This window comes from Heterodontus francisci, unplaced genomic scaffold (genome assembly GCF_036365525.1).
Source record: "Heterodontus francisci isolate sHetFra1 unplaced genomic scaffold, sHetFra1.hap1 HAP1_SCAFFOLD_106, whole genome shotgun sequence".
NCBI lineage: Eukaryota > Metazoa > Chordata > Chondrichthyes > Heterodontiformes > Heterodontidae > Heterodontus > Heterodontus francisci.
The window spans coordinates 2,788,328-2,804,009 of NW_027140940.1; the positions used below are offsets into that span (position 1 = coordinate 2,788,328).

At 44.4% G+C, this 15,682-nt stretch overlaps 1 protein-coding gene across 1 annotated transcript; it reads right to left on the reverse strand.

Moving 5' to 3' along the window:
- Positions 1–1,609: 1,609 nt before the first annotated feature.
- On the reverse strand, positions 1,610–6,387 carry LOC137361441 (uncharacterized). The gene is made up of 5 exons (XM_068026302.1): positions 6,318–6,387; positions 5,032–5,909; positions 3,066–3,491; positions 2,066–2,279; positions 1,610–1,821 (listed from the first exon to the last, which is right to left on the reverse strand). The coding sequence occupies exons 1-5, from the start codon at positions 6,385–6,387 to the stop codon at positions 1,610–1,612; spliced, it is 1,800 nt and encodes a 599-aa protein (XP_067882403.1).
- Between the last annotated feature and the right edge of the window lie 9,295 nt (positions 6,388–15,682).

Genomic DNA, 15,682 nt, shown 5'->3' on the forward strand with positions numbered 1-15,682 from the left:
CAGTTCAACATGATTAACAGCTAGCTCTAAACCTAACACTCTTTTTCCACAGTGGAATACTTTTTTGTTGGTGCTCCAATTCTTTTGAAAAATTACCCTGCTGGCTGTTCTATGCCTGATTCGTCATCTTGTAATAGGACTGCACCGACCCCCAGGTCATTAGCATCAATCACTACCTTGAAGGGCTTTGTAAAATTTGAAGCAGCCAACACTGATTCACTAGTCAAAACTGCCTTTAGCTTTTCAAAAGATGCCTGGCATTCCCCTGACCATGCTACCTTGGTTTCCTTTCTCTGTAGCAAATAAGTTAGTGGATCGGCCACAGCACTGAAATTTGGTGCAAACTTTCTGCAGAAAACATACATCCCCAAAACCCTCATGATTTCACTCTTAGTATTAGAGATAGGAACCTCCACTAAGGCTTCTGCTTTTTCCATTTGTGGCAACACTTGCACCACTGTATGGCCGAGGTGGGTTATGCTTGCTTCTGCGAATTCACTTTTTGCCAGATTTGCCAATGAATTAGCTTCCTTTTCAGATACATAGCTTCTAGCTGTTTTAAGTGTTCTTTCCGAGTGTTACTGCAGAACCATAGAACCATAGGAAAGTTACAGCACAGAATGGGACCATTCAGCCCATCGTGTCTGTGCCAACAGAAAAAGAAAAAGACACTATCCGCTCTACCTAATCCGACCTTCCAGCACCTGGTCTGTAGCCTTGCAGGTTACAGCACTTCAGGTCCATGTCCAGCTAACTTTAAAATGAATTGAGGGTTTCTGACTCCACCACCGGTCGGGCAGTGAATTCCAGGCACCCACTACCCTCCCGGTGAAAAGGTTTTTCCTGATATCCCCTCCAATCCTTCTACAAATCACCTGAAATCTATGCCCCCCTGGCAGTTGACCTCTATGCTAGGTAAAGCAGATCCTTCCTATCTACTCTATCTGGACCCCTTATAATTTGTTCCAACTGAATTAAGTCGCCCCTCAGCCTCATCTGTTCAAGAAAACAACCCGAGCTGATCCAAAATTTCCTCATAGCTGCAACTTTCAAACGCTGGTAACATTCTTGTAAATCTCCTCTGCAGTGTCTCCAGAGGAATTCTGTCCCATCTGTAATGTGGTGACCAGAACTGTATGCAAAACTGCAGCTATCGCATAACCAGAGTTTTATACAGTTCCAGCATTACATTCCTGCATTTGTATTCTATACCTCGGCCAATAAAGGAGAACATCCCATATGCCTCCTTCACCACTCTATCTACCTGTCCTGCCATCTTCAGGGACCTGTGGACATGCACTCCAAGGTCTCTCACTTCTTTCAACCCTCTCAATTTCCTGCCGTGTTTGTGTATTCCCTTGCTTTGTTTGCTCTCCCTAAATGAGTTACCTCACACTTTTCCAGATTGAATTCCATTTGCCACTTTTCCGCTCACTCAAACAAGCCAGTGATATCATTCTGGAGTCTACAGCTATCAACTTCACTATCGACTACACGACCAATTTTTGTGACATCTGCACATTTCCCAATAATGCCTCCGGCATTTAAGTCCAAATCATTAATATATACCACAAACAGCAAGGGACTCAACACGGAGCCCTGTTGAACGCTACTGGAAACCGCTTTCCACTCGCAAACCATCGGCAACTATCCTTTGTTTCCCGTCCCTGAGCCAACTTTCGATCCAGCTTGCCACATTCCACTGTATCCCATGGGCTTTCATTTTTCTGACCAGTCTGCCATGTGGGACCTTGTCAAATGCCCGAGTAAAATCCATGTAGACCACATCCACTGCACTACCCTCTTCAAGCTTCCCTGTTACTTCCTCAAAAAATTCAATCGAGTTAGTAAGACATGACCTTTCCTTAACAAATTCATGCTGACTATCCCTGATAGATCTGTGCCTTTCTCACTGTCAGCTTATCCCTGTGTCTCAAAATTGAATCTAATAATTTATCCAGCACCGAGGTCTGGCTGATCGGCCTATAATTATTTGGCCTGTCCCTCACACCCTTTTTAACCAATGGTACAACTCTTGCAGACCTCCAATCCTCTAGTATCTCACCTGTATCCAGTGAGGATTTGACGATGATCCTCAGAGCACCCGTTATTTTCTCGCTGGCTTCCTTTGACAACCTCGGATACAATCCATTCTGCCCTGGTGATTTATCCACTTTCAAGGATGTTAGACCCTCTCGTACTTCCTCCCTCATTATGCTTATCATATCTAATATTTCACACTGCTCCTGGTTAACTACAATGTTTGTGTCATCCAACTCCTTTGCGAAGACAAAGACAAAAGAACTCATAAAGAACACAGCACATCATCAGTGTCGACACATAAGTTCCCTTGTACATCTCTGATAGGCCCTATCCTTTCCTAAGTTATCCTCTTGCACTTAATGCACTGATAAAGCACCTTTAGGTTTTACTTGATTTTACCTGCCAATAATTGTTCATGTCCTTCCTTTGCTTTCCTAATTTCCTCTATTATTTCACCCCTGCACTTTCTACACTCCTGTAGCCTTTCTACAATATTAAGTTTTTTTGTGACCTCCATAAGCTTTCTTTTTCTGCTTTATCTTATCCTATATGCTTCTAGATACCCAGAGAGCGATAGAGTTGGCCGTACCACCCTTTATCTTGTTTGGGACGTGCCGAGAGAATCTCACTTTTGAATGCCTCCCACTGATTTGCCACGGATTTTCCTTCAAGTAGCTGTATCCAGCCCATTTTGGGCACTGCAGCCTCACAAATCCATCGACCCAGGTTCGGTTCTGGGTACTGCCTGTGCTGAGTTTGCAAGTTCTCCATGTGTTTGTGTGGGTTTCCGTCGGGTGCTCCGGTTTCCTCCCACAGCCAAAGACTTGCATTTTGAGAGGTAAATTGGCCATTATAAATTGCCCCTAGTGTCGGTAGGTGGTAGGAGAATTGTGGGGATGTGGTAGGAAATATGGGATTAATGTAGGATTGCTCTTAATGGGTGGTTGTTGGTCAACACAGACTCAGTGGGCCTGTTTCAGTGCTGTATTTCTAAACTAAACTAAACACTTTCGCCAAATCACCTTGCAGCTTTGCAAAAGGTCACCAGCTCCAAAATGGTAACCCATTGCTATTCCATCCACTTCTTCAGATTCATTATTGAAGACTAAATCTGGAATTGTGCCCCCTCTCGTTGGTCTTGTTACGTGCCAGTTAAAAGATTTCTCTTGAATGCAGTTCAAGAATTTTGTGCCCTCCGTGCCCTTCACACTGTTTGTCTTCCAGTCGACATTAGGGTAGTTGAAATCCCCAACTATTATTGCCCTCTTGTTTTTGCGATCATACCTGTGCCTAAATATTTGTTCTTCTATCTCCGTCTCTCTATTTGGTTGTCGATAGTACACTCCTCGTAGTGTGGTTGCCCCTTTAGTATTTCTGAGCTCAACCCATATGGCCTCACTGGACGTTTCATTTAGAATATCATCCCTCCTCACAGCTGTTATTGATTCCTTTAACCATTAATGCTGCACCACTTCCAAGTTTCCTTCCAAACCACATACATTTCTTTCACTGTTGCTGGGATAAAATATAAGAGCTCCCTTCCTAACAGGACTGTGAACAGACCTTCGCAAATGGTCAGCAGCTGTTCAAAACGGAGCTCACTACCTGCTCCTCACCGACAATTTAAATGGGCAACATGGGCGGCAAAGTGGCGCAGTGGTTAGCACCGCAGCCTCACAGCTCCAGCGACCCGCGTTCAATTCTGGGTAAATTGCCCCTAGTTTAGGTAGGTGGTAGGAGTATATAGGGACAGGTGGGGCTGTGGTAGGAATATGGGATTAGTATAAATGGGTGGTTGATGGTCGGCACAGACTCGGTGGGCCGAAGGGCCTGTTTCAGTGCTGTATCTCTAAAACTAAAACTAAATTATTCATCCCTCCACCTGCACTGGGAGGTAACCACACAATCCAACTGCCTCCCACCAGTCCCAGACAATTCCTTACTCAGGAGTTAAAGGAGGGAATGTAGGGTGTGTCTGATGTTTCCACTGTTATCTTTCAGGATACCAAAACTCAGCTTTCTTACAACAGGATCTCCACAACTGAGGATGATACTTGGATTCACAGCACAGGATATTTCATGCACCTGTTGCACTGTACGGGCTCAGTAAAAATAATACGACAGAATTTTACTATTTGAACCTTATTAAAGTGCAGCTAACTGTGTTGCCAGGGTTTTCTTTTTTGATATATTGAAGTAGGGACAGGTGCCACAGAATATCCCATTACAAACAGTCAGGATAATTTGTGCGAATTTCTGTAATACCGTTAAGCATTAGTATTCTCATTCTGTTCTTCTACGCTGAAGTAAATGGCCTGACAGGAGTATCCCTCTTCTAATTTCACATGTTGTCTCTCGTGGTGATTGAACTCCGTGTCACAGTGACTAATTCAATTCAGTATCTGGGGCAAAGAGTTGAAATGTCACACTGATCAATGTCGAGTTCGGACAGTTTCCTCCATTCGAAAACTTATCATGTGACAAGATCCCGGTTACATTTGTCAATGAGGAATGGTGCCTGACAGTGAGACCCACACTGGCAATATTCACACCAAACTTCCCGGAATGTTACCAATGTGAACCATCGTTGGACCTCGGTTTCTGCACCAAGTGAAACCTTACTGATGAATTTAACTTCTGTGCCCGATACCAGTATTTCGAATATAAATGTGTATATACCTGTTACCCACATTCACAACACCACTGCTGAAACCCATCATTGTTATCTTTGAAACCTGAACTTGAAATGTGCAGAGTTTACAGGAATAAGTTATGTTTACTCAATGAATGAAGGGTGAAGAAAGAATGTAATTCTGACATCAAACGTGTGCTACAAAATGGAAGAACAGTGCGCAAAAGAACTCATCCAATTTTCACATTACCGAAAAGAAGGACCTTGTACGGTAGGAAATGAGTTGAAATTGAGCTTCAGATATGAACAAGCTTCATTTAATTTTATCCACATTTCCTAACTAATCTCAAAATTACTGGCCAGAGAGATTTCAACACATTCTTCAGTTCATCTCTGAATTTTCTCTGGGTCGCTACATAAATACATGGGTTTTGAATACAACTCACAAATTTAAGGCACGTTCCGGTTTCAGTGGCGATATATTCAGGGGCTGTGCGGTCACCACGGTAATAATTGATGTTTGCCAACCTGGTCGACACGAAACTCACGGCAGCTGTCAACCAAAACAGTATAAAACTGCCCGATACAGTGAACAATAAAATAATGGATTTCCTTCGGTTCTCCATTTCTGAATCACTGAGATACTCACTCCTGTTACCCTGGAGCTTCCTGCGGGTTCTATTGGCCACTAAAATACGTCCAATGGTTGAACAATTAAATGAGGCAATTAAAGTAAAAGGAAGCCAAACGAGCCAGGCGCTGTGAAACCAGACCCACGCTGTACCGAGTGGTGAGGAAAAAAAATCCACATTTGGCCGACAGCCCCACTGCACCTTGTTAATTGTTTGCTGAGGTTCATATGCAAATAAAAAGGGGATGTTCTTGAACAAACTCAAGAAACAGAACACTGTTATAACCACGCCTACAGTTCTTGCTGTGCAATATCTTACCTTAAACTTCTCGAAGCAGACAGCTACAAAACGGTCAAACGTGAAGGAGACTGTGAACCAAACAGACAAATCAAAGGTGATAGTTGTCATGTATATAACAATCCTACACACGGGGGTGTAAGACAGGAATGAAAGTGGAAAGCGATAACTGAAAATATGATACACCATTACATTGATAATCATGACCAGGAGATCTGCTGTTGCCATGGACACCATATAAACAGAAATACATTTGGAAAGGCCGCAGTTTCTTCGGGAGAGAATCACAATCGCCACCAAGTTCACTGTAAGAAAGAGAGACGAGATAAGTAACGTTTTAGTGGCTGTTTGAAATATATATGGGGCTTTCTCTTAACAGCATTTTACTCCATTCAGTATGATTATATAAGATTAGCTTTGAAGCAATTTCCTGGGAAACCTGACCATACATTTTAATGAGCTGTTGCAGCGCTTGTTCTGCGCGGGTGACACTTGATTCTTTCTATAGGATCTTGAAAAAACATTATAACATCAGTAAGGCTTTCAGATTAATGGAAACAGAGAAAGTGTGGATACCCGGTTCACGAGTTTGCTCCGGTAACCACTGGCTGTGTAATGCTGACATCGGAGAAGCATGTTATCTTATTCAAAATGCAGTATAAACAAAGTGACAGTTAACACGGATTACGAACAAATAGTTGATAATGGCTCACCAAGGACACCCAGGCCTGCGAGAATGGGGTAGTAAATGTCTTTCATCAGCAGAATAACTGGTTTCCCCATTTTATGAAAATGGATGGAAATTGTAGGAGCTGAAAGATTGGTACAATTCTGAGCTTGTGCAAGGGAACCTGTATTTATATTCGCTTCAATCCTCCAAGGAGTTAATCAGCTTTGATCATAATTAACATTGGTGGCAGTCATTTCATAAATAAACTCGGTCAGTTGCTTTCTGACATTTCAGAATTAGGGAAAAGATTAACACTAAGGCAATTTTAAAAACACAGAATTAAAACATTATTTACAAATTGAACGACTGTAGATCCTATTCCCACAGGACCAGCCAACGTAGCTCGCTTTGCATGAATTGTTCTGACGCTGACCTTCACTCTAACCTATTGATTCAACACCTGCAGATTAGGCAGCAGAAGAACTACTGAAATATTTGTGATAAAAATGGTCCTGCAGCAATACAGGGGAGTATAGTTTTCTGAGACTAGTAGGACCAGGACATGTAAACAGAGGTCTACATGCTTATCCTTGTTAGAGTTACACCACATTCACACTAGAGGTGGCCATATGCCTCCAGAAATAGTGGTACCCTTCGATTATGCTTGACGTGAGCAGGATGTCTCTGTAATAGTGGTGTGACATCACTTAATCTAGAGGTGACCAAGTTCCTTTCATACTAATAGCACCTATGATTACAGTAAACGTGTCCATCTTCCTCTGAACTAGTAGCACCTACACTGACAGGAAATGTGAACATCCTGCTCCAATACTAGTGGTTCCCAATACTGACAATGGAGATAAATACCATTGTCTGATACTCAGGATTCCCTTTATTTACTGTAGAGGTGGCCAATGGTGGTAACCTTACACTTATGTAAGGTATGTGATTATCGATAATTGCAATCGAGGTAACAGTTCTCCTCCGTTACCAATGGTTCGCTGCACTGCACTGCTCTGCTACTCAATGTGATCATTGGTAATCCTTTCCCTCAACTCCGCTTTTATGTCCACACCCTATAGTTCTACTCCATGAAAGGCTATGAATGTGTCTATCTCAGCATTAAAATATTTTTTTCAAGGATGGCGCATCCACTTTCCTCTGGGGTACACAATTCCAACGATTCACTACCCTTTGAGCGAAGAAATGTCCCTTCAACACAGTCCTAATCTTAACCCTAGCCCTAAACCCTTATCCTGAGACTGTGGCCCCACATGTTCTGGATTCTCCAGGATTGCAATTCACAGTGTTTAGTCTAACAAACCTGTTCAGATACTTGCCGTGTATTCACTATACCCTCTGACCTCCCCCTCTCTGATGCTGAGCGTTCTGTACTCAGCAAAGGTCTCAGTTTTATCCCCTTACGCCCCCACCTCAATGAATTTCACGCTCGGCATGACGTTCAGCTCTTCTTCCATCGCCTCCGCCTCCGGGCTCAATTCTTTGACCAGGAGTCCTCCCCTCGACCAGCAGGCCCATTCACCCGCCTCCAGCATTCTCCCTCTACCTGGGCCCCTCCCCCTGGCCTCTTACCCACTCTTGATCTCTTCATTGAAAACTGTCGGCGAGACATTGGTCATCTCAATTTCTCTGCCCCCCTCACTCTAACCTGTCCCCCTCTGAACCTGAGGCACTCCATTCTCTCAGGTATAACCCCGACATGGTCATCAAACCTGCAGACAAGGGTGGTGCTGTTGTCGTATGGCATACCAACCTCTAACTTGCAGAGGTTCAACGCCAACTCACAGACACTTCTTCCTACCTCCCTCTGGACCATGACCCCACCACCGAACATCAAGCCACCATCAAAAGGACTGTCACTGACCTCATCTCCTCTGGAGATTTTCCCTCTACAGCTTCCAACCTCATAGTCCCACAACCCCGGACAGCCTGCTTCTACCTCCTTCCCAAAATCCACAAACGGGACTGACCCGGCAGACCCATCGTTTCAGCCTGCTCCTGCCCCACTGAACTTATTTCTTCCTATCTTGACTCTATCTTTTCTCCCCTGGTCCAGTCTCTTCCCACCTACATCCGTGACTCTTCTGACACCCTACGTCATTTTGACAATTTCCAGGTTCCTGGTCCCAACCCCCTCCTCTTCACTATGGACATCCAATCGCTCTACACCTCCATCCCCCACCAGGATGGTTTGAGGGCTCTCCGCTTCTTCCTGAAACAGAGGCCCAACCAGTCCCCATCCACCACCACCCTCCTCCGCCTGGCTGAACTTGTTCTCACATCGAACAACTTCTCCTTCAACTCCACGCACTTCCTTCAAGTAAAAGGTGTCGCTATGGGTACCCGCATGGGTCCGAGTTATGCCTGTCTTTTTGTGGGATATGTCGAGCATTCTTTGTTCCAGTCCTACTCAGGCCCCCTCCCCCAACTCTTTTTCCGGTACATTGATGACTGTACATTGAAATGACGATGTTGTTTCCTGCTCCCGCCCTGAACTGGAAAACTTTATCAACTTTGCTTCCAATTTCCACCCTTCTCTCACCTTTACATGGTCCATCTCTGACACTTTCCTTCCCTTCATCGACTTCTCTGTCTCCATCTCTGGGGATAGGTTGTCTACCAATATCCATTATAAGCCCACCGACTTCCACAGCTCCTTCGACTACACTTCTTCAAACCCTACCTCCTGTAAGGACTCCATTCCATTCTCCCAGTTTCTCCGTCTTCGACGCATCTGCTCTGATGATGCTACCTTCCATGACGGTGCTTCTGATATGACCTCCTTTTTCCTCAACCGAGGATTTCCCCCCACTGTGGTTGACAGGGCCCTCAACCGTGTCCGGCCCATTCCCCGCACCTCTACCCTCACCCCTTCCCCGCCCTCCCAGAACCATGACAGGGTTCCCCTTGTCTTCACTTTTTACCGCATCAGCCTCCATATCCAAAGGATCATCCTCCGCCATTTCTGCCACCTCCAGCGTGATGCCACTACCAGTCGCATCTTCCCCTCCCTTCCCCTGTCAACATTCCAAAGGGATCGTTCCCTCCGCGACACCCTGGTCCACTCCTCCATTAACCCACCACCTCGTCCCCGTCCCATGGCACCTTTCCCTGCAATCGCAGGAGGTGTAATACCTGCCCATTTACCTCCTCTCTCCTCACTATCCCAGGCCCCAAATACTCCTTTCAGGTGAAGCAGCGATTTACTTGTACTTCTTTCAATGTAGTATACTGTATTCGCTGCTCACAGTGTGGTCTCCTTTGCATAGGGAAGACCAAGCGCAGACTGAGTGACCGCTTTGCGGAACATCTCCACTCAGTCCGCAAGCAGAGCCCTGAGCTTCCGGTTGCTTGCCATTTCAACACTCCCCCCTACTCTCATGCTCACATCTCTGTCCTGGGATTGCTGCAGTGTTCCAGTGAACATCAACGCAAGCTCGAGGAACAGCATCTCATTTACCGATTAGGCACACTACAGCCTGCCGGACTGAACATTGAGTTCAATAATTTCAGAGCATGACAGCCCCCCATTTTACTTTCATTTTTAGTTATTTTTTCTTCCTTTTTTTACATTCTTTTTTACATTTTTTACATTCTTTTTTCATTTATTTCATTTCATCTTAGTTTATTCAGTTTGCTTACCCACTGTTTTTTTTTTCAGGTTTGCACTTGCTGCTGTTCAATATTCACTGTATTAACACCTAATCTGTGCGAATGCTTTGTCTTTCAACACACCATTAACATATTGTTTGCCTTTGCTCCATGACCTTTTGGTCAGCTATGTGGCCTGGTCCAATCTAGACCTCCTTTGCTATCTCTTGCCCCACCCCCACCTCACTTGCTTATAACCTGTGACTTTTCTAATATTTGTCAGTTCCGATGAAGGGTCACTGACCCAAAGCGTTAACTCTGCTTCTCTTTTCACAGATGCTGCCAGACCTGCTGAGTGGTTCCAGCATTTCTTGTTTTTATTCCGTTCAGATTCTTATTTGTTTCAATGATATCGCCTCTCACTCTTCGAAACTCCTGAGAGTATAGGCCCAATTTTCTCAGCCTCTCATCATCGGACAACTCATTCATTCCAGAAACCAATCTGATGAACTTTTTCCAAAGCAATTATATTTTCCCTTAGATGTAGAGACTGAAATTGCGCAAAGTACGCTAGGAGTGGTCTCACCAGAGCCCTGTACAATTGTAGCAAGACATCCTTATTACAGTACTCCGATCTCCTTGCAGTAAAGACCAACATCCCATTTGCCTTCCTAATTGCTTGCTCTTCCTGCATGCTATTTTGTCGGCTTTCCTTGTATGAGCATACCCAACTCAGTCTGAACATCAACATTTAGAAGTTTCTCAACTTTTAAAAAATCAGCATTTGTTTCTTACTGCCAAAGTGAATCACCTTACACTTCCCTACATTATATTCCATGGGCCATCACTTTGCCCACTCACTTAACCTGCCTATATCTCTTGCAGTCTTTTTGTGTCCTCCTCACAAACGAAAGGTGTATATGCTACTCCAGTACAAGTGCAGCAAACACAGTTGCACTGGAGGTGATCGTGCCTCTCCTGTCCTAGTGACACTCTACACTTACACTGAAAAGTGTTCCTCCAGTATGAGTAGTAGACCCGCACATGAATTAGAGGAGACCATGCTCTTCCAGTACAAGTGGTGACCTAATCTCACACTAGAGATGGACTTCCAACCCCGATGCGAGTGCAAACCTAAACTTACTTTCGAGGTACCATTCTTCCCCCAGTGCCAGTGGTAATCCAACATTTACACTCGAGGTAAAAGTGTTCCTCTGGTACTGGTGGTGCCCTATCCTTGGGCTAGATAATACAGTTTTCCTCTGGAATGCAGTGGAGACATATATGTTGCTTCAGTACCAGTGGTACCCTGCAATTACACTAACGATGACAATTGTCCTCTGGTACGAGTGGTAAACTGCGCTGATACAAGAGATGATAGTGTCCAACCAGTACCACTAGTAACACACAGTTACACCAGAAATGTTCATGCTCTTCTGTTACCAGTGCTGCAACATCAACTACACTAGATCTGACTGTGCTCTTCTGGTGCTAGCAATGCCTATACACATGCACCATGTGTGATCGTGCTGTTCTGGTACGAGTGCTGTTCCTACACATGCACTGGTTGTGAGCAAGCTCCTACGTAACTAATGGTTCCCTACACACACATTATTAGTGACCGTGCTCCGCCGTTAATAGTGTGCTTGACTAACACATCTGCAGGAAGTGTCACCAGCTGCAGAAGCCTGGACTCTGGGTTTCAGAACTCTAGCGGTGGCTGGAGTCACTGTGGTGCATCCGCCAGGCAGAGAACGACATTGAAAGTGTATTTCAGGAAGTATTCACCCCAGAGCAGAAGAGATGGTAGGGATAGACAGACTGGGAGCTGTCAGACAGACAGGAAAGTCAAGGCAGGAGACCCCAGGGAACACTGCACTCTCTAACCAGTATTCAGTTCTGAGTACCGATTGAAGAGAGGGTTCCTCTGGAGAGTGCAGCGAGAGTCATGACCAGAGCACCATGGATGGCTCAGCTCTGCAGGGAGGGAGGAGAAAAAACAAGAGAGCAACAGTGGTAGAGGATTCTATAGTTAGTGGAACAGATAGGTGTTTCTGTGGTCGCAGACGTGATTCCAGGATGGTATGTTGCCACCCTGGTACAAGGGTCATGGAAATCACAAGGCATTGTGGAGGGCGAGGTTGCACAGACAGAGGTCGTGGTCCACATAGGGACCAACGATATAGGAAGAAAGAGGGATGATGTCGTGCAGGCTGAGTACAGGGAGATAGGAAAGAGATCAGCAAGCAACACCTCAAGGGTCGTCAAGTCTTGATTACATACAAGGCCATGTGCTAGTTAGTATAGAAATAAGAGAATACACCAGAGGAATGTGTGGCTGGAGAAATGGTGCAGGAGGGAGGGCTTCAGATTTCTGAGACATTGGGACCGATTCTGGGGAAAGTGGAACCTGTCCAAGCAAAACGGTCTACACCTGAATAGGACTGGGACAAATATTCTTGCAGGAAGGTTTGCCAGTGCTGTTGGGGATGGTTTAAACTAGTTTAGCAGGGGGGCGGGAACCTTAGGGCAGTTTCATTTAGGACAATTTCAGGCCAGGGAACGGAAGACAGAAAATTAGCGGGTGACTTGGCAAAACAGAAGAAGCAATGGTTAAAAAGTGCGCAGAACAGGAGTTGGCAGTGTTAAAAGGTATTTATTTAAATGCAATGAGGATAGTAAAAGAAGTCGATGAGCTGGTGGCACAGGGCAATACAGTATCGTTGCTATAATGGAAACTTAGCTTAAAGTAGGGCAAGAATGGCAGCTCAACATCCCAGGATATAAAGTTTATAGGCAGGATAGAGAGGAGAATAAAAAAGGAGAGGGTGTAACATCAATGGTTAAGGAATCAATAACAGCTATGAGGAGGGATGATATGCCAAAAGAATCATTAAATGAGGTCAAATGTGTGGAAATCAGAAATAAAAGGAGCAGCCACAGTACTGTGAGTGTACTGTAGACCCCAAAATAGTGAGTAAGATAGAGGAACAAATATATAAGCAAATGTTTGAGTGTAAAACTATAGGGAATAATAGTTGGGAATTTCAGTTATGCTAATATCAACTGGGATGCAAACAATGTGAAAGGCACAGAGGGCACAAAATTCTTGAACTGCATTCAAGGGAACTTTTTTAGCCAGCACATAACAAGCCCAAACGGAAGCAGGTGCAATTCTAGATTTAGTCTTCTTTAATGAAGCTGGACAAGTAGATGAAGTGGCAGCAGGAGATCATTTTGGAGTTAGCGATCATAACACAGTTTTAGCATAATCATGGAAAAGGATAAGACAGGAGTGAAAAGTTCTAAATTGGGGGAAGGCAAATTTTATCAAACTGAGAGGCGATCTGGCAAAAGTGGACTGCGTACAGCTACACGAGAGAAAATCAATGGCAAACCAGTGGGAGGCATTCAAATGTGAGATTCTACAGGCACAGTGCAAGCATGTCCCCACAACGGTAAAGGGTGGTACGGCCAAACCTCGAGTCCCCTGGTTATCAAGAGGCTTACAGGGTAAGTTGAAGCACTAAAAGACTTCTTATGACGATCGCAAAAAATCTTAATACTTTAGCAAGTGTAGAGGAGTATAGAAAGTGCAGAGGTGAAGTAAAAAAGGAAATTAGAAAAGCAAAGAGAGGACATGAAAAGTTATTGGCAGGGAAAATCAAGGAAAACCTGAAGATGTATTAGCATATCAAGAGCAAGAGGATAACTAAGGAAGCAGTAGGGCCTACCAGAGATTTTCAAGGGAAGTTAGATGTGGATGCAGATGATGTGGGCAGGGTTTGTAATGGGCTTTTTGCCTCTGTCTTCACAAATCAGAGGGATGATGCAGACATTGTAGTAAACGAGGAGTGTGAAATATTAGATGCAATCAGCATAATGAGAGAGGAAGTACTAGAGGATCTGGCATCCGTGAAAGTGGATAAATCACCACGGCCAGACGGATTACATCACTGGTTGTTAAAGGAAGCCAGGGAGGAAATAGCAGAAGAACTGAGGATCATTTTCAAATCCTCACCTTGCTACGGGCGAGGTACCAGAGGAGTGGAGCTCTGCAAACTTTGTACCATTGTTGAAAAATGGTGCAAATGACAGGCCAAATAATTGTAGACCGGTCAGTCAAATCTCGGTGATGGGTAAATTATTAGAATCAATTCTGAGGGATAGGATAAACTGTCACTTAGAAATGCACAGACTGATCAGGGACAGTCGGCATGGATTTGTTAGGGGAAGATCATGTCTTCCTTAATTGAATTCTTTGAGGAAGTAACAAGGAGGATTGATGAGGGTACTGCAGTGGATTTTAGTAAGGTATTTGATAAGGTGCCGCATGGTCAGTAAAATGAAAGCCCATGGGATACAGGGGGAATGTGGCCTGTTGGATCCAAAATTGACTCAGTGACAAAACAAAGGGTAGTAGTCAACGGATGTTTTATTGAATGGAATGTTGTTTGCAGTAGCGTTCCACAGGGCTCAGTGTTGGGTACCTTGCTATTTGTGGTATATATTAATGGTATGGACTTAAATGTGGGAGGCATAACTGGGAAATCTGTAGATGAGACAAAAATTGGTCGTGTAGTTGATAGTGAAGAGGATGGCTGTAGACTCCAGAATGATATCAATGGTTTAGTTGAGTGGGCAGAAACGCGGCAAATGGAATTCAATCCAGAGAAGCTCAGGTCTAATTAGATAGACATACACAAGAATACAATCAGACAGTTAGGGTATACGGTCAAAAGCACAGAGAGAGAGGGATTCACACACAGAGATAAAGATTCTTCTGCAGGGTTACAGGAGTCAGGCACAAAGCAATACAGGGTTCGTCAGACTTGAGAGCAGAGTTGGACCCGCAGGCATAAAGCATCAGACATACTGTAACAGAGAGACAGATGCACCAGTACACTTAATTCATACAGGGATACAGTGTCAGACACACGGGGATACACACCCAGACTCATAGGGTGAAAAACTCAGACACATAGCACTAAATAAGTCAGACACACCGAGATACAGTTTCATTGACGCATCGACACACAATCAGACTCACGACGATTCATAGTCAGCTATACTGGGATACCGAGTCACGTGGAAAGGTATGCCGTGTCAGACACACAAATATAAAAAGTCATACATGAAGGGGCAAAGACGGACACATTAGGACACAGAATCAGACACGTGGAAACAGAACCCAACACATAGAGACCCAAGGTCAGGCTCACACAAGGGTACAGGGAGAGGGAGAAAAAATGGGACACAGGGTCAGATGCACAAGAATATATGAAGAGATACACGGGGATATGGAGTCATAAATACAGTGCCTCAGAGTCAGAGACACAGGGATACAGAGCCAGTCAAAATAGAGTCAGACACTCAGGAATATCGAGCTGAACACGCAGAGATAGAAATTCAGAAACAGTGGGGTACAGAGTCAGAGACACTTGGAAACAGAATCAGGCACACTGGAATACAGAGTCACAAATACAGAGATTAAAGGATCACAGAGATTCAGAGCCATGCAAACAGAGATGCAGAGTCACAGAGATGCAGGGTCAGACACATAGAGGTACAGGGTCATACGCAGAGCGATACAGGGTTATACACACAGAGATAAAGAGCTACAGAGATACAGAATCAGATATCCAATGATACAGGGTCAAACATGAGAGATTCAGAGTCAGACACATAGAGATACAGAATTATAAACAGAGAGATACAGAGTCATACACATAGTGTTACAGGGTGAGACACAGTGACACAGAGTCAGACGTACAGAGATACAGTCAGAGAAATACA

Coding starts and splice junctions, on each gene's coding strand:
- LOC137361441 (XM_068026302.1), bottom strand. CDS start 6,387: ATGGGGAAACCAGTTATTCTGCTGATGAAAGACATTTACTACCCCATT. Junction 5,910..6,317: donor CGCAGGCCTGGGTGTCCTTG/GTGAGCCATTAT, acceptor TCTTTCTTACAG/TGAACTTGGTGGCGATTGTG. Junction 2,280..3,065: donor ACCTTTTGCAAAGCTGCAAG/GTGATTTGGCGA, acceptor GTCTTCGCAAAG/GAGTTGGATGACACAAACAT.